General features: G+C 32.5%; 2 protein-coding genes across 3 annotated transcripts; one reads left to right on the top strand and one right to left on the bottom strand.

The window, feature by feature from the left end:
- The first annotated feature begins 538 nt into the window (after positions 1-538).
- Positions 539-2,958, top strand: LOC135962044 (PIN2/TERF1-interacting telomerase inhibitor 1). Of its 2 annotated transcripts, XM_065513775.1 has the most exons (3): positions 539-751; positions 816-2,377; positions 2,499-2,647. In XM_065513775.1, the coding sequence occupies exons 1-3, from the start codon at positions 679-681 to the stop codon at positions 2,514-2,516; spliced, it is 1,653 nt and encodes a 550-aa protein (XP_065369847.1). In that variant the 5' UTR covers positions 539-678; the 3' UTR covers positions 2,517-2,647. The 2 variants fall into 2 exon arrangements, with proteins under 2 accessions (XP_065369847.1, XP_065369846.1); XM_065513774.1 differs by having other exon boundaries at positions 816-2,958.
- Positions 2,959-6,645: 3,687 nt separating this feature from the next.
- Positions 6,646-9,379, bottom strand: LOC135960125 (DDB1- and CUL4-associated factor 11). Its single transcript, XM_065511347.1, has 6 exons — positions 8,921-9,379; positions 8,443-8,863; positions 7,836-8,372; positions 7,620-7,775; positions 7,457-7,563; positions 6,646-7,384 (listed from the first exon to the last, which is right to left on the bottom strand). Exons 1-6 carry the CDS (start codon positions 9,107-9,109, stop codon positions 7,220-7,222), a joined length of 1,575 nt encoding a protein of 524 aa, XP_065367419.1. The 5' UTR covers positions 9,110-9,379; the 3' UTR covers positions 6,646-7,219.
- Positions 9,380-19,383: the final 10,004 nt, after the last annotated feature.

The raw sequence follows: 19,383 nt of genomic DNA on the forward strand, positions 1-19,383 counted from the left end.
GCGATTTCACTATCGTTTTTATTGGAAATTATGATAGCGAAAACGATATCATAATTGTCTGGAAAAACGATATTATAAGGAACGGTACAATTTAGTCCGCAAAAATTATCGTTTATGACACGCAAACGATATCATATATGATAGTTTATATCATCTAGGTGATATCGTTTCGATATCGTTTTAATATCGTTTGGTTTATTGGGAAATGAAAAAAAATGGAAGTAAATCTGTAAATTCTAAACGTATTTTCCGATTTTAATAAAATTACCCATGCCTATAGAGGAGGTGTAGCTGAGTTTAAGTTTTGAATTTGGAGTTAAATCACTAATACGCACAGGAGCCTCAAGGCCTCAAAGTGAGGTAACTCGGGAAAAAACTTGTCTATTGAAAAAACGAAAAACTACTTTTTGTTTCAAATATAGAACCCAAGTGGCTACAAATCTTATTGACTTGATTTATTTTTTCAAGTTGAATTTTAAAATAACCACGCTGCATTTGCCATACTATTTTGTTTCTTTCCATTCAGTTTCTGTTAGTGTCATCACTTGTTTTACTAGTCAAACGATGGTTCGTTTTCAATAGTCGCACGTGGAGTTTATTCTTTATACGATTTGTATATTTATTTCATTGCTTAATTATAATTAATTGTTATTTAAATTTGACACAACTATCTTCGAAATGGCTATGCTAGCTGAGCCCAGGCAACGGAAACGTTATAATTTGGTCCCCAGAGGGAAAGCTTTATATGAAGGTGAGCGGTGGAATTTTGGGAATCTTCAATGAATTGTTTCTAATATATAATTATTTTTGTTTAGATGACAGTCGCTATGGTACAAAAATGCTCGAAAAGATGGGATGGGAAAAAGGCAAAGGTTTGGGAGCCAATGAAGATGGCACAAAGGACTTTGTGAGAATTCGCTATAAAAACGATGCCCTTGGTTTGGGTTTTGAACATCGTGATGATCAGTGGACACAACATGAACAAAGTTTTAATGGTCTGCTGAAAAGTCTAAATAATGAAGAAGATGATGCTAATACAAACATGCTTGAAGAAAATGGTAATGGGTCACAAGACGACATGCCGCGAATTGGTTTTGGATTCCAAGACCCCAGTGCGAAGCAAGAGAAAAAACCAAAGGTAGAAAAACTGAAAGAAAAAATTAGCGGCATCTCTTTGGAGGAAAGATCAAAACAAAGCAGGGCTCGAGTACATTATAAAAAATTTACCAAAGGTAAAGACTTGGCTCAATATAGTGAAAAAGATCTGGCCAATATTTTTGGTAAAAAAGTAGCTGATGAGCAACAGGCCGCCAACGATTTCTATCAGCAGCTGAATAATACTTTTGTGAAAAAAGAAGAAACAAAAGATGAAGAAGAAGAGCCCAATAAAGGTGTTCAAATAATAAATACCGGTGTATCTGTTAGTGATTATTTCAAAACAAAAATGGAAGCTCTTAAAAATAGAAACAATGGTTTCGATGGTGCAGATAAGAATGTAACTCATAATGATGAACAAATGGAAGAAGATGTTTCCAAGAAAAAGAAAAAAAAGAAAAAGGATAAGAAGGATCAAGACATGGAAGAAGAAAAGAGTAATGAAACGAAAAAGGAAGAACCAAATGGTCTTATTATAAATCACGATGTTTCGGTTGCAGATTATTTTAAAATGAAAATGGATGCTATTAAAAATAAAAAAAAAGAATTAAATAATACTGAATATAATGTGGATAAAACCAGTGTAAATGATGAAGTACAAGAAGTTGAGGTTATTAAGAAAAAGAAGAAAAACAAAAAAGTGCTTAATGTTGAGGAAAATGATTCTGTCAATAAGGAAGACAATGGCCATGAAAACTGCATCAATGATGAAACGAAAAAAGAAGCAGAAGTATCTTTCAAAAAAGAAAAGAAATCCAAAAAAAGTAATGCAGTAGATACGGTGGAACTTTCTCTCGATGAAGAAACTAAAAGTAAAAAAAAAGATAAAACAAAAAAGAGAACACAAGAGATTGGCGGTCAAAATGAGGACATTGAGCTACCATTAATAAAGAAGATAAAATACGATAACTCACCAGCAGAAAATACAAAGGAGGTTAACATTGAAATTGACTTAACACAAGAACCAACAAAAAAGAAACAGAAAAAAAGTAAAACTAAGGAATCAAATGAAGTCATTGAAATAGACGACAGTGACAAAGAAACTAATCCCGTTTCCTTAAATGAAGGCAATTTAATGGAGAAAAAAAAGAAAAAGAAATCGAAGAAAACTAAAGAACTCACCGAAAACTCAGATAAAGAAGTAAATTCAACCTCGTCTTACCAAACCGAAAATACGACCGGCCATCCATCGGAAAAGCCCTCCAAATCCAAAAGAAAAGATGTAAGTTCAAGTACAAACAATGTATTTATCAATGACCTTAATGTTCAAATATTAAATCTTGATGAACTAAAGAAAAAATACGAAGCATTTAATATCTACCCACTCTCTTCATTTTGTGCAGAAAAATTCCGCAATATAAGTTTAAACGACTTTACGGGCTCCATACTGCCACAAATCGAAGGCTATGGTCTCGACTCACACATTCAGCTGGACGTACAAATAAATCATAATGATGAAGAACGCATAACAAATCTATGGAGAGGTGTTCTAGATAAGTATGTTCAATTGCAGAAGCCGAAAAAAACGTATCAGCACTACGTACGAGAAACGATTAAAGCCCGGAAAACAAAACAAAAAAGGCCAAAACTTTATGTAAAAACTTGGAAACGTAAAAATGCCTTCCAAGTTATATAGTGTCTTGTATACTATAGTTTTAAATAATTTAGGCAAATCTATCAGGAGATGTAGTTAAGTTCAACATTTGTAAAATAAATTAAAGAGTGTAAACATACCTATACATAAATAACTTAATTATAAAATGTATGTAGATGCATTGTAATAAAAAGAAGAAAAAATCTGAATTTGTTTTTTTTTTATAAAACATAGAAGCTGAAGCAGAAGACTTCTTTACTTTATTTAATTTAAAAATTTAGTTAACTTTTCCACATCCCGCAGAGAAAACATAAAATGTTATAGGTTTATTTCACATCAAATTAAAGCCCATGAAGAAAAGTAAATAAATAAAACCTTGTCAGTTGACTACCACATATCGAATACATACTAATATCCGAAACGAGAGTGTGTGACATGGCGGATATTTTTTCGATTCATTTTTGATATGAAAATATACATATGAAAATATGTATTTTAGGAAAAATTTGGGAAAATCTCGCAACCGAAACTTTTATAAATAAAAAACATTTATTAATAGAAGGCAGAAACATATATTTTATTGTCAAATATTTAAGCATCGTGTAAAAACTGTTCTCTAAAAAATTTAATTTCAAGATGAAAAAACATTAAAATAATTAGTTTGTTTAGGAAATTAATAGTATATTTGATTTGATTGAATTGAACCGAATATTAAGGTTCAATTATAGGCCGATCCTCAAACAATTGTAAAGTAACGTGTATAAATGTTGATCTGAACGTTTAATAGTTTTTATTATAGCTTTTAGAAAGACTAGCAATTACCATTTACGGAAATAAATCTAGATGAAAATCAGTCCCCTTAATAAAACAATAGTGCATAATTTGTTTGTCATTTCAAAATAATTGAGTTTAAAATTTTTGTGTTAGTAGACATCTGGAATAAAAGTAATATTTCAATTGATCAATATACCTGCGGGGTTATTATGTAACTCGTTTCGAAAAGAAATTCGTTCGAATTTGTATGCTTTATACATTGCATTTCGAAAGTGTTTCGGATCGAATTACGTAATAACCTTTTAGGTCGCTTAGTGGGATGCTAGTGGGACATATATCAACATAAATATTTTGTAACTCAAGGCATAGGTACAATTTTCGACTTTTTTTTCGCAACATGTAACTTTTTTCAAAATGGTCTTTTTTTAATTTTTTTTTTGATCAAAAGAAAGCTTAGGTCCATTCCATTAAGAGGTTTTAGGTGGGATATATGTACATCAAAATTAATGTTTTGTATACTCAAATTGTATGTCTTGAGTCACAAAATATTTATTTTGATAGATATCCCACTAGCATCCCCTAAGCGTCCAAAAAGGTCTTTCTTTTAAGCAAAAAAAAAAATTAAAGAAAGGGCCCATTTTGTAAAAAAAGTCATCAAAGTTTTTGATTTTGCAAAAAAAGTAAAAAAATTTATGTTTTGAGTTACAAAACCTTTATTTTGATAGATAGGTTTCAAGGAAAATATCTAAGCTTTCTTTTGAAAAAAAAAGTCAAAACATTTTTAAATTTTTTTTATTTTTTTCGGAAGATTGAAGAAATTGCTATCTTAACTATTTGAGACACATTTTGCTATGAACAATAGGTAATAAGTTACATGGATGAGAAAAAATACCTGTTTGGCCAACATGTCAAATTTCTAGAGAGTTCTCGACCGATCATGTTGAAAAATTGTGTCTGAATTACTTTCCATTAGAACTAACCTTGGTGCAAATTTCATACCGATCAGGTTCACTTGACATGAAATGCCTCATATATACATATAATCACTTTGATTGTACACTTGTGTAACTGTCATTCCAATTCGAATCATTATAATTTTTTCTTGGCATAAGCTCAATTTTTCGAGGCACAATATTTGGCATGCTTGTACATTAGACATGCCCTTACAAAATAGATTTGCTTAGGATGTGTATTTTTTTGAGTCATGGAAATATAACCATATACGGACACCACTACGTGATAAAAGACCAACAAAAAGACCCGTGTCTCCCAATTAGGAACTTTCATTTACTCTCTGAGGCAAAGTTGTAGCCCTTGTCATAAAGAACAAAAATTGTGAACATATAAAATCAATAATCTTCATCTTCAAGATCAAAAGCGCAAAAAACTTAAACTTAACGGTTTGCTATGGATCTGAACAGGGCAAAATGTAAAAAATATAAGTTTTTAAAGTTTTTTGCGATTTTGATCATGAAGATGAAGTTTTTTTGATTTTATCAGCCCAATTATGAATAAAATTTCCCCGGGAGTTTTTTCCCCTTTTCTCATTTTTCCTATTCAAATTCAATGGGAATAAAACTCCCGGGGAACAAACTCCCGCGGAATTTTTTATTCATAATTGGGATGTATATGTTCACAATTTTTGCTCTTTATGACAAGGGCTACAACTCTGCCTCAGAGAGTAAATTATCACTTTTTTGCAAAAATGAGGCCCCAAATCTATGGGGGCCCATAAAAACAGTACACACTTTGGGCAAAAATGGTATTTTATTTTTTTGGTCTGTTATCACGTAGTGGTGTCCGTATATGGTTATTTTTTTTTTCTTGTTTCAATTATACAACTTTCTTTCGATTTCTTTCGATATGGCGTTTTCTTTTCTGGCATAAATGATACCTTTATTCTGCCTTTTACCCTTTTCTGTGTTCTTTTCTAAAAAAAAATTTTGTTTGGTAAGGGTATAACGTGTTCTTTTCAAATAATGTTGCCCTAAAACCCCGAAGATATGCTACACACTTCACCATCAATTTTATCAAAGGGTTAGAAATGCAGCACTTTTTAAACAGCAAAATTGAATTGCATAAATGGTAATGGTTTTTGTTCTATTGTGATCGTTAAAAATGTAAAACATTATGAGGTTATTGAAAACAAAAAAAAATGTAAAACATTATGGGTAATCTTTAATGAATGGTAAAAAATATGTTGGCAACATTTTGTGTCTGAAAAGAAAAAGCCATTACATTATGCAATAGTTAGTTTTAGCTACTAATGATCAAAATAAGACCAATCCAAAGCAAATAAATTTTTTAAGGGCATGTCTATTCAACATATTAAATCTTCTTCATTCCCTTTTTCTACATCACTTACAGAAACATTCAGGATCATTGTCAACGTTTTCCGTTATGAATTCAATAAACATCAGAAGCGGCAAAAAGTAATTTTGAACTTTAAAAATATTCCGATGCGTCTTATGCAGACCTATAAATTTATTAAATTTCTTACTAGTTTCGCCCATTGGCCTTAAATGGGGACAGTATATTAAAATGATACCTCGTAGTCAAATTTTCGTTGAGAGAATGGTTTTATGCGATTGTCCACAACCTTTAAAAAAAATGTAATCTACATATAACAAATCGAAAGCACAACAAATGCTACTTGCATTTTCTTTTGTAGCAAGTGCCCTTTATTGCTAACATTATAAGCCTCTAGAAGTGATATGTATTTTTATATTAAAATATATGTATAATAGGTGTCCATATGGTAATGGGTTAAATTTTCCACTGCTTCTGGGTTTATTAGTTGCACAGAGCAAGAATGCACAAAATTTATGTTCTTGATTGGGAATGCGAATTAGTGAACGTTATTCTAATGGTCTAGGAAGATTTTAATAATTTAAATATTTTATGAAAGATAATTTAATATAAATTGTGATTGTTTTCATTCCACGCATTTAAACTTCATTGTCTAATTATCAGTGTTGGATTTTTATGCCGGAAACAATGCTGGTTGAATAAAAAATACTTGTTACTTACATTGGACTAGCACTGCCTGCTGCTTCTACTATTGATGTATTATTGTTAGAGCTGTTCCACCAAATTAAATAACATAATTAAGAAATCGCATATTTTACTATATTATATTTAATTTTATTAAAAATATTCTAAAAAACATTGCTCGAACTCATAGAGAAATGAATGAAGAAAACTTAAAATTCAAAATATAAAATAAAAAGAAAATCACATAAATTTCATTAATTCATAGCCATATTTAAAAATCGAAATAAAGGAATTTCCAGCTGTTGAACAGTACAAAAAAAAGACATCATCGTCGCCCACAAAAATACCACACATTTTATTTAAAAAAAAAACACATCGGTCTTTTTGTAGGCTGAGCAACGACATGAGTAAAATTAAAAATTATACACTAAACTAAAATAAAGTCATATATTATATACTTCAAGATTTACGAATAATTAATGTTACGAAAACTTAAAAAAAATATAATTTTTACATTCATTGTTATACTATTTTATACACACTTACTACACTGTGTGTGGAGTGTGTTAACAAGTTAAATTTGAGGAAGGTGGAAACTGAAGTACATACTGTATATATATATACATACATTTATGCAGTTTAGTGGTGTACGATGTTATTCTATAAAATGTCTGAAGAAAAAAAATATATATATTCTAGCTATTAAAACTCATTTTCTTCGTCTTCTTCATCATCTTCGGCATCCAATTCTCCCTTGCGATGAGCTATACGACGTGATCGACGCAAAGGCCTTTCAATTTGTTCTGTACTACTTCTTTTAAGATTTGGTTTATTTTTATACATATTTAAGTTTACTTGGGAATCCCACTGAAACAAACAAACAAACACATAGAACAATAGAAACCAGTGTTAAAAAATAATTCTTTAAAATTTGCTCACCGAACCAGAGACAATTTCATCTCGAACAGGATGCCAATGTAAATCTCTTATTACATAGCGATGACTTTCTATGGCTTCTTTAATATGACCAGTTAAGACATCATAAACTGAAATATATTTACAGTTATGGAGACAAAAATTACATTTGTGTAGTCATACTTACTGATGATTCTTCCTGTACTACAGCCGGTGTATATATAACGTTGACCTGTCTGGACAGCTGGTGAAAATCTAGCGCGCAACAAGGTTTTAGTTACACGATGACCCCGATAAGTCATGACACTAACATCTCCATCTAAAACTTTGGTGGGATTATAATCTAGCGAAAGATGTGAAAAATTTGTAACACAAGTCACTGAGTAAAAATTAATATACATACATTCTCTAGGCACCTGGCTGACGCGATAATCCCAAGAAATTAATGGAGAATTTGGATGACTTCGTAATTTACTTTTGGGTGTTGGTTGACGTAAATCCCATATTTTAATACTTTGATCTTTGGAATTGCTCAACACATAATGTCCATCATTTCGTGGGTCTATATAAGTAATGCTATCGAAATGTCCTAGAAAAACACTACTAGCTTTGGTAGAGCGGTGAGAACATCCACTCGAACACCGAAGGTCCCAAAGTTTGATAATGCCGTTATGGCAACCACTTACAATTAAATTTGGATCTTGATCGCTCACATAGCTGACGGCATTGATATCAACTGAAAATGAGTTTTCGGTACGAATTGTTGAAACATGGCGAGTTTCACGATCGCACACAACAATTTTGGAATCAGTTAGCCCAGCAATCATATTGCGACCACACGGTGAAAATCTCACCGAAAACATACCAGCGCGATATCGTTCATTACCAGTGTTATATGTTTCAGCATCAGTGCCATCGCCTTCCATGGGAGTAACGTGAACTTAAAAGTTTACATTTAATAGTTTACTTGTTCGAAATTTCTATATTAAACATTAGTTGTTTCTACTTACATACATCTTCCCAGGTGGAATAAGTAAAGAAACGACCACAAGGACTAAAATCTATATCCAGTATACTCCAATTAACATCTCTGACCTTGAGACGTTGGATGCGATGGTACGTACCTTTGGAGGCGTCAAATATACGAACCGTACCATCTTGGGTGGCAGTTAGTAGACGTGAACCATCATTATTGAATTTACAAATATAAATCTTTGAGTCTAACGACATTAGGCGGTCAACTTTTTTGTTGGGCACAAAAAAGTTGCCAATTCGTCTTTGTTGATTGGCGCTGAATGCACCACGCTTACAAACGGATAAACCATTTTCACGTTTCATTAAACCGCGAGCTAGGCACCAACGTTCATTGGGTTTCTTGCTATTGGCCGGAAACCCACTCAGGGCCTTGATCTCTTTGTACATCATAGTATGCTGGAAAAATAAATCGAATAAATTAACCACTCTTCCTTGGGAAGACTCAAAACTTACACGAAATATTCTTAAATCTGGTTTCTTACGTATCACTGGTGGCATTGCTTGCGTATCTTGTCGTACAATCTGAGACAGAACCATAGAGTAAGCGAAACTTAAGTGGTCACCATTATCAAAACTAAGTGAACTATCGTCGCTCACATAATCGTCGAAATCTTCCAGTTCATATGTAATATTATTACCCATATGAAGAAATATTGGACCAAAAACGTTTGCCTAAAATATATTTGCTAGAAAACTCAGTGAAAACACACTCCCAAAGTCTGTATTTTGTTGCCCTTTAATAACTTCATTCGATTTACGTCTTATGGAATTTTCTTTTACCCTGAAATAAATTCTTCCCTTTCTTTGTTGACTTGTTTTTAAGTACGTACTTATTGTTATTTTCTTTCTCAGTAAGTTTATTTGTTTTTTCTTTTGTTTTTTATCGAAATATTTTAATTGCAGCAGTTCATTATTTCTGATAGGATTTTGTAAATTACAAAAACAATGTCTTACAATAGATTAAAAAATAACAAACAAATGAGAAGAGAAAAAAAATAACAATGAAGAAAAAAGACTCAGCTGTTTTGCCTTTTTTTTTGTCAAGATTTATTTTTATGCTGCCAGATGTTTGACAATGGCTAAATGTTAGAGATGGAACAGCAACGATAACCTTTATCGATTATGATACAATTATTATACTATGTTCTCACAAGGGTTCTAGGAACAAATCACGATCCCAGTAAAGGTAGGCCTCCACTTACGCGGTTTGTTGTGCCCAAAATTGCTTGTAAATCAATTTTGCGTAAAACGAGGTTATAATTTAGAACGAAATGCTTTTAAAAATTGTAGCAACTCTTTATTTATTTAAAAATGTACAACAACAACAGTCAGTGTTTTTATACACGTTTAAAAATTCACAGAAATACAAACACACTTTATAATGTACAAGAATTCAATGGAAAATACAGCAAACTTTAAGGCACTCAGTTGATTTTTATTTCACAGCGTCTTGAAAAAAGTCGAACAATCGATTATGTTATCTCAAAAGTTGAATAGTCGATAAAAGTCGAAAATAGTCCATAAAAGTCGAATAGTAGATAAAAGTCGACTTTTTAGATTGTTAAAAAGAATATTTAATTGCAAAATTATACTAAAACTATTGCAATTTGCATTTTTTTGTAGTGTATGCTAATATATGTAAATAATAAATAAATGTTTATAAAATAAAGCACACAAAACACAAAATTCTTACAACATTCTTCTAACTATTATCGTCTTGATAAATTTAATTTTTATTGCTAAACATTACAAAAGGCCCATCAATAAATGTAGAAACCATGTATTTTTTTTCAAGAAATGGTAAAAAGTTGAAAAAAGTCGAAAATAGTCGGAAAGTCGAAAATAGTCGGAAAGTCGATTAACTAAAAAGTGAAAAGTTCGAAAAGTCGACATAAATTACCAAAAGTAGAATAGTCGACTTTTTAAAAAATGGAAAAAGTCGAAAGGTCGAATTTTTGTTTCAGCTATAGAACCCTAGAACTAACTGACGACTGCAACCTCTGCCACTATTTATACACACACTATCTCTCGTGAACATTCTACAACGATCTTAACCACAGATCTTAACACTGCAGCCACACGATCAAGTTTTTCTTGATAGTCTTTTACATATATTGTTTTTCAAAATTTACAAAATTTTAAAGCTGTGACGTGGGCTGCACGCAACATGAAAACAAATTGTGCAAAAAAATATAATCAGCTGTTTTCTTGATTGAAACACCAACTTGAATGAGAAATTGAATGCAAGTTCGTTTCAATTCTTAAAAGTGTGAGTGTATTAGTAAAAAAGTGTGAGTGTATTAAAACTTGAAGACCAAAACTTGATCGTGTAACCCCCAAGTAACGGACAACTACTATATTCAAATTCTAGAGCTTTCGAAGTTAATGTTCAGTGTTGCCATACTTTCAAACTATTTTAACAACAGCATGCTGTCAACTAGGGTTCTATAAGTCGATTGTTCCAACATTCTTCTAACTATTAACGCCTTGATAAATTTTATTTTTATTGCTAAACATTACAAATGCACATCAATAAATGTAGAAACTATATATTTTTTACAAGAAATGGTAAAAAGTTGAAAAAGTCGAAAATAGTCGGAAAGTCGAAAATAGTCTAAAAAAGTCGATTTAACTAAAAAGTCGAAAGTTCGAAAAGTCGACTTTTTAAAAACGGAAAAAGTCGAAAGGTCGACTTTTTGTTTCAGCTATAGAACCCTACTGTCAACATTGTTTTAGAAAAGAAAAATTTTAATTTTTAAACTGATAAGGTGAAATCTTCACCTTCACTGTATTCTACATTAATTTCCTCCATATCATGATTAATATTATTATCCAAGATATAAATTTCAGTGAATTTATCAATAAGTGGGAATTCAGCACAATAATTAATTTTGTATTCCCGTATAACTTTTTAATGATAAGATCTTAACAATTTAGAAATTAGCACACTTCAAATAGAATGATTAAAACATTGAACCATCGAGTGTTGCTATGAAATATGTAATGAGAGAGTTTTGAAAATGATTGATGAATGGAACAAGCAAGTTTTGCTGCTAACTGCAATTTTAAGTCATGTAAAAATATTAAAAAGAACATGTATCTTATATGTTGGAGAAATCAAAAGCATGATAAAGAATATTTCTTTTTGGATTGTTTTAGATTTTGATTAATGTAATATTTTCGTTTAGTTATGATAAAGGACTCATTTCAAAAAAAAGTGTCGTCAAAATTACCGGGAATTTTTTAATACTAAATTAAACCAAAAACCAGTAAATTTTTTTCGAATAAATTGTCTTTTTTAATACTAAATTGAAATTTCTGAAATACAGTTAGAAATTTCTGAAACACAATTAGAAAATTCTGCAATGTAATTAGACATTTCTGATTAGAAATTTTTGAAATACAATTGAAAATGGTGTAGAACTTAAAAAATATATGGATATAATAGAATAATTCAATTAGAAACAAATTTGGCCATCACAAAGAATCTGAATATTGTAACTTTCAGAAGAAAACGTATAAAGAAATTCCCGCAAACATTTACCGAAAATTTCCAAAAAAAATATTCCCGGGAATTCCCGCGAAATTTTTCTCGCTTAGGAACCCTAATACATTCAAAAATATCTAATTTTAATTTGAAATTTGTATTTGAATTGAAACGGAAAAATAAATACAAAAAAAGTGCCAAAAAAAAAGGAATTTCGGTTAATCGACACAAATTAATCGGTTTATTTGTTATTTGAAAATCGGCAATTTCAAATTATTCGAACAGTTAACCGTCCAAAATTAATCGGTTAACCGATTAACGGTTAATCGATTGAATACCCTAACAAGTATACAAGTTGATGTCTTTACTTAACGATTTTTTAAGATATGTTACAGTTTGAGAGGCACTGCTGTTTGGGAAGCATTATACAACTTTAAACCGGCCGTTAAACAGTTATATTTAAATTCAAGTACAATTTCGTAACACTGACGACCTTCATTTTAGATCTCGCGCTCTTTTCTTTTTGTATTCTGTAAACCACGTTGTTTAATCTCTTAATCACCTTGTATGTTCCATCCCAGTGGGTTTGTAGTTTGGGAGACAGTAATTTCTTACGTTGTGGGTTATACAGTAGTACAAGCCTTCGTTAAATCCTTCAGAATTCGCTGCTCGATCGTATCTGACTTTCATTTTGTCGCTGGTCATTTCTATTCGTCTGTGTACGAATAAAAAGTTCGTTAAGGTCATTTTGCTCTTGGGAAGTGTTTTCATTATTTGTTGATGATTCTAAATCACCAGGCAACTTGAATTCTGTCTCGAAGACAATTTTTGCAGGTGTTTGAGATGTTTCGGTATGTGTTCATCCCAGTCCTGTGGTCAGTGCACACCAGACTGACCACTTTTTTTTTAAATATTCCTCCAGAGTGCGATTGAATCTTTCGACCATGCTATAAGATTGAGGACGCAGAGGCGTTGTTCTGGTTTTTCTTATTCCGTATAAATCGCACATTTCCTTAAATACGGCAGATTCAAAATTTCTACCCTGATCCGAGTGCAACTTTAGTGGAACACCATAGCGACGCACCCAGTTGTTCACAAATACCGTTTTAGCTTCCTGATTATATACCTCTGGCCATTTGCTGAAATAATCCATAACCACTAGAACGTAACGGTTTCCGGCATCACTGACAGGGAAAGGGCCTGTTACATCGATTGCAATCCGCTCGAATGGCGCACCTGTGTTATACTGCTGAAGTTGTCCACGACTTCTTCTTACTGGGCCCTTCGCTGCTATGCATTGGGGACAATTGGCTACCCAATCGGCTACTGCTTACTGACAACCCACCCAACAAAAACGTTTTAACTTTTCTAAGGCTTTTGTCACACCAAGATGACCACCACTGGCACCGTCATGGAACTCTTTCATTACTTCATTTATTTTAGAGGCAGGCACCACAATTAGATTTATCGCCGTTTTACCGTCAGCACTTTCCTATATGCGGTATAAACAGCCATTTAACAACTGTAGACTATTCCATAGGGTCCAATATGATTTCATCAGTCGACTTTCGGCCGAAATTTCATTGCGGCTGGCCTTCTACCTTCTTCTTTTGCCGATATTATTTTCGCCAGTATTGGGTAATTTCTCTGCGCTACAGATCAATCTTCACTGGACTCTATGTGCATTAGTCGAACATCGATAACACATTCCTTTACCTCGGCTTTTGCGCAATGCCTGCATCCCACGTTGCAAGCGCGTCCGCATTGCCGTGTTTCAAACCTTTCCGTTGATCGATGCTAAAGTCATAGCTCTGAAGCCGCTCAATCCAACGAGCTAGTTGCCCTTCAGGTTGTTTAAATTGTAGCAACCACCTGAGGGCAGAATGATCAGTTCTCAGTTGAAAGTGCTGACCATACAGATACTTATGGAAATGCATCACACACTCTTATACTGCCAGGAGTTCACGTCGCGTTACGCAGTAATTTCTCTCACAAGCATGTCTTCCAGTGAAGTCCCTTTAACACATGTACCATTAAACGCTCGAATGTGGCCGGAGCATTGCAGAGTCCAAAGGGCATTCATTACATTAAACTGCCATAATTCATCACTAGCACTTAACGCAGTTTTCTCTGTCTTTTTCTGCAATTTCGACCTGCCAATAACCACTTTGTCTTTCTTGGTAACGTCGTTCAGCCTTCTATAATCGACGCAAAATCTAGTGCTGCCGTATTTCTTCATAACTTCGATTACTCCATTCCGCTCCATTTCGTTAACCAGCTCCTTCACCTCACTTGGTTTTGCTAGAGGAATACTTCTAGGCACCTGCTTTATGGGCCTCGCTTCGCTAGTATGTATATGATGCTTGACAAATGCCGTTCTACCTTGGCTTTGACTTTTTAAGGCGAAGATGGAGGTATGTTTCTTCAGGAGCCTTTTGGTCTTATTCCTATCGGGCGGCGCTAATCCTTCTACCCATTTCCCCACATATTCCGCTAGTATTTCGTGTTCTTTGGAGGACTTATTGGCAGGTTCCGGGCTTTTCTCGCAATTGATTACTGTCTCTGCTGAAGCGCATTTACCTATTTCGGTATTGTGCTTAACGACTTCTTCATAGCTGGTTAAGCACTTTTACAGGAACTAGTTTGTTGTTGCAGGTTTTAACGGGGCTTTTATTGTTACAAGATCACTTTTTATTTCTGCTGGTTCTACCACCCACAAACTGTTGTCCTCACAATCTCCCTCCATACGGGCCCATACTAAAGATTCTAACTGTGGTGGTAGTCACTTGCACTTTCGTGTTTGACCATATGCATCAAACACTGAACTCGGCTATTTATATTTTTAGCCTCGAAATTTTTAAAAAGCACTCAAAACATAACTAAAAGCTCTGATTTGGCAATACTTTTCAATATATCCAATGAACTCACACACAATGTTGTGGGCGTTTACAAACATTTCTGTCGACGCTAATCGACTTGTGAATCGCCAAATGCCCTGTAGTTTTAAATAAATATCGCTACTTATACAGGTGTTATTTTGTTTGTTGTCGAATTTACTTTGAACGTTATTACTAGTTACTTATGTAACCCAAAGTGACTTTAATTGATTTCCAATATATTACGGGTGAATTCCAAAACGTCTTACCTAAAAAAGTCATGTTATTCTTAACTAAATCGTGTAAACTTTAACAATGTTTCATGCCGCAAAATGTGAGACAAATTAAAAGAGACAGTATGCGTTGTTTAGATTAAATACATTGTATATATTGGCAGATGCGGAATCCATTTGTGAAATCAGATTTGCAATATATTCAAACGTTTTTGTTCTACAGAAAAATGTGCTCAAATCCACGTCTTTAGATGCGTTGAAAAACCACAAGGGGTGAAAATTTTCCAAAAAAAGGACGCCATTATTTTTAATTACGCAAAAACCTTCAGCAAAATGATGATACCCGAAAAACAAATGAAGTGACCTGGTCACAAATGAACTCTAATATATATGTATACAATATTCAATTTTTAAATATAGAGAGTTTAGATATAAATAAATCTTTTCAACTCAAAAATTGTATTTTGTGTAACTAATATAATAAGGAACAAATAACAGTTTAGATCAAGAAGTAAATTAAAAAACCCCATTTAAATATAAAAAAAAAATATAAAAATATTTTATAAAATAAATTAGCAGTTTTAAATATTGAAAATGAAATAGTTATGTTAGCAAACTGAATTTTTGTGATATTTTAGTTTTGTTTTAATAAAAAATTATTGTTTTTTATAAAAGTCTAGCTACGCTTATGGTTGTAACACGCAAGTGAGTTTTAATCAGCTGTGGCAGTCAATTCATACATATTTACCACGAACACCAAAATTAAATTTTTTAAATAAACATAAGTATTTCCTAACATTTATATAATTATACTATTTTCATTATTATAAATTTCGTATTTTCAACTCCATTTGTATCGGCCTTATCATGTTATTAATAGCGGATGTTCACTGAGGCGGGTCAACATATTTTAACATATTTTTGTGTATATATATTTTACCGATTTTTCCAAAAATTTTTCAGCAACTGAAAATAGTAACAGTAAATTTCATACCCCTAGGAACTTTTGTTTTGGCACTTTCGCACTTAAAATTCAGTAAATACAAAAAATCCAAAAATTTGTTTCTAAATAGCTGGCCGCCATGTACATTAGGCATATAACTAATTTTGGCGAAATTTTTGGTATACCACAACGTGATGGCCAATGTTGTATAAGTAATGAAAATCATTTTTTATGTCATTTGGAATCAAAAACATCACGCACCAACACCAATTTCTAAAATAAACCATACCTTTTTTCTCTGAAAAATTATATAAATAATTTCAAAATTTTATTATCTTTTGAAGTATGTCCGCAGTTATTATTAAAATAAAATATATTGTATTTCCAAATAATTGAAAATCTTTTATGAAAAACTTTATTGCGTTTGGTGCGTGAACTTTTTTAACAACCGCGAAAAAATAACACCGTGGTTTTTTTATATTTTTTAATTCGACTATGCTATGTCAATTTGCAAAAATTGTCAATAGTTATATCCCTAATGTACATATATATGTATGTATGTATATGGCGTGTTTTATATGTGTTTAACTCTTGTGTTTTAAAAGCAATACATTTTTGTGTTTTCCTTGACATTTATTGGTTTTTTGCTAACAAGGAAATCAGACGAAATTTACAAAAGAGCAATCTTTCACAGAAAATTCTATTAAAAACCACCAATGTAACATGGGCGCCCATTGCTTTGCATTTTGTATATAAACATTTGTCTGGTTGTCCCGATTTTGTTATTTTTATACGAAGATGGGTCAAAAAGTCAGTGCCTTTTTGAATTACAGACTGGCTTTTAGGTGAAAAATAAAATATTTTCAACATAGTCTCCTTTGAGCTCTATGCATTTTGCCCAACGTTTCTCCAATTTTTGTATCCCTTCCAAAAAATAAGATTTGTCGAGGTCATCAAAATAAGTATGGGTACGTTCGTAAAAACGTCAAATGTTCAAAAATGCATCACTTTGCAGCACTGATTTATGTCAAATGGTTTTTTTTTTGCAAACAATTTGCAGTGCTGCCGCATATGTTTGGAAATACTGCAACAATTTAGTTTCTGATCCAAGCGTTTTAGAATATTTTGTTGAAAAAAGCTAAAAAGAAAATTTTACATTGTGGCAAAGTATGTAGTGGTATTAAACAATAATTGTTAGTACAAATTAAAATAAAAAATCATATTTATAGTTCCGAGGAAGATTTTACGTGGAATCAGAGTTCCAGAAAGGAAGAAAAAAAGTCGGTCTTGTGGGGAAAGGTGCTGTCAAAAATTAAACCGGACTTTAAAATAACAAAGGAATAAATAAGCCGAAAATTTTGCAGAACGTTCTAAAAAGCGAACAGCTGATCACGCATTAGCATAACTGCCGCAGTGATGCACAAATTTACTGCATTTACGAACGTACCCAATTTTTTGTGAAACGATTTCATCGTTGGAGTAAAATCTATTTTCGCCGAGACATTCTTCAGGTTTGGAAACAAGAAATAGTCACTTGGGGCTAATTCTGTGGTACATTTGGCCTTGAACTTTAAAAGTCGACGTTGTTTACGATATTTGTTGCCCCGAAGGACGTTATTTAAGAAAGCATGAGTTGCACTTTCTGATATTTTGACGGAAGTGCTTGGAAATTGGAGTGGTGTCGGAAATGTTACGACTTAGGCTGCTCAATAATTGGTGGCAGAACAACTTTACGTTCGAACAGCACATTCCCGGGGATTCCTTATGGAACTTCAAAACGCTGCAATATAAGCAAAGTTTTTTCATTGCGCCAACCAGTACGTCCTTGTGATTCCTGTAGCCATCATCCTTATAGTAATGAAATACCGCTAACTTTAAATCAATTCTTTCTCTTGATCGAGCCATTTGGGAGTGATTGACTTCTAGGCTTTCGATATGCTGTTGGGGTGTCCCTGTAACTCTCGATGAAGATACACTGTGACGCATTTGCTGAAGCCGTGATTCGCGTTTTCTTTCCGTTTCTGCTGCTCTATACCTACATGCCCTTTCCCGATTTTCCTGAAGATGTGATTCGCGTTCTCTTTCTGTTTCCAATTTTAAACCAATTTTATTCTTGCAAAAAATTCCAAAACACTTGTAACTTACTAATTTGAATTAACTTATAGCTTTTTAACTGATCAACACAAAACTGCAATTAACTTAAGCATATCAAATGCAGTCAGTGACTAAATGAAAAAAAAATTTATTTGAATAAGCCGTTATTATTATGGACGTTTTTAAATATCAAACACTCGATAACAATTTTGTAGTCTTCTTGAATATTTTGACAATTTTTTCTTTTGATGTATATGTTTCAATATTCTTCGAGTTGAAAGAAAACAATTACGCATCAGAACTAATCCGTTGGAACTACCGAATTCTGAGTAAGTGAACAATAAATCTAAAACTAAATATGTTTAATTCTATTATTTTTAGATTTCAGAGAAATTTTAGATTGACCAAGGAAGTATCCCAAAATGTATTGTTCTTGGTAACCCTTCATATGGAGAAAACCTACAGACAGACTGCATACATCCAACACTAAAAGTAGCCATATTTTTGAAGTCTTTAGCGACAGGTAGTTACCAAAGGCCTGTTGGAAACGACTTTCTTGTACAATCTACAAAGTTCAGGATAAATCAGAAATTTTATTTTCCCGGGGTTTTAGGCTTTGTTAAGGCACACATGTACGCATAAACTGTCGACAAGCAAATCTGGAATTCTATTATAAAACGCCATGATAGTAAGTATGATGTTTTTTAACATAATTTGCTTTAAATATATTGTTACGTTTTAACCTTTTCAAAACGCTGGTTTATTTCCTTTAAATAAACCGGAAACTTTTGATTGCAAATAAAAGCCGTTTAGTAGTTTGAAAATGGTAACAACTCTTTATTTATTCAAATGTACAACAACAACATAATTAAATAGTCACTCAGTGTTTTTGTATGCACGTTTATAAATTCGCAGAAATAAAGACACACTTTATAATGTACACGAATTCAATTGAAAAACACAGCACACTTTAAGGCACTCAGTTGATGTTTATTTGAATAGCGTCTCTGATAAACTCTCCCACGACTGCAACCTCTGCCACTATTTATAACACTGCATAACCATCTAGAAAGCTCTATTTCTACAATGTTCTTTAACTGAATATTCGAATACAGCGTTGCCAACTTACGATCAATGGTCAACTGAAAGCTTTTATTTAATAATGCCCACAGATATGTTACAGTTTGCTATTACAGCACTGTTATTTGAAAGCATTATGCTACTTTTAAATCAGCCCTTAAAATCGTTATATTTGAATTCAAGTACAATTTCGTAACAATATT

This window comes from Calliphora vicina, chromosome 5 (assembly GCF_958450345.1).
Source record: "Calliphora vicina chromosome 5, idCalVici1.1, whole genome shotgun sequence".
NCBI classification, from domain to species: Eukaryota; Metazoa; Arthropoda; class Insecta; order Diptera; family Calliphoridae; genus Calliphora; species Calliphora vicina.

Coding starts and splice junctions, on each gene's coding strand:
- LOC135960125 (XM_065511347.1), bottom strand. CDS start 9,109: ATGGGTAATAATATTACATATGAACTGGAAGATTTCGACGATTATGTG. Junction 8,373..8,442: donor TTCCACCTGGGAAGATGTAT/GTAAGTAGAAAC, acceptor TAAACTTTTAAG/TTCACGTTACTCCCATGGAA. Junction 7,385..7,456: donor ATGAAATTGTCTCTGGTTCG/GTGAGCAAATTT, acceptor TGTTTGTTTCAG/TGGGATTCCCAAGTAAACTT.
- LOC135962044 (XM_065513774.1), top strand. CDS start 679: ATGGCTATGCTAGCTGAGCCCAGGCAACGGAAACGTTATAATTTGGTC. Junction 752..815: donor AGGGAAAGCTTTATATGAAG/GTGAGCGGTGGA, acceptor ATTTTTGTTTAG/ATGACAGTCGCTATGGTACA.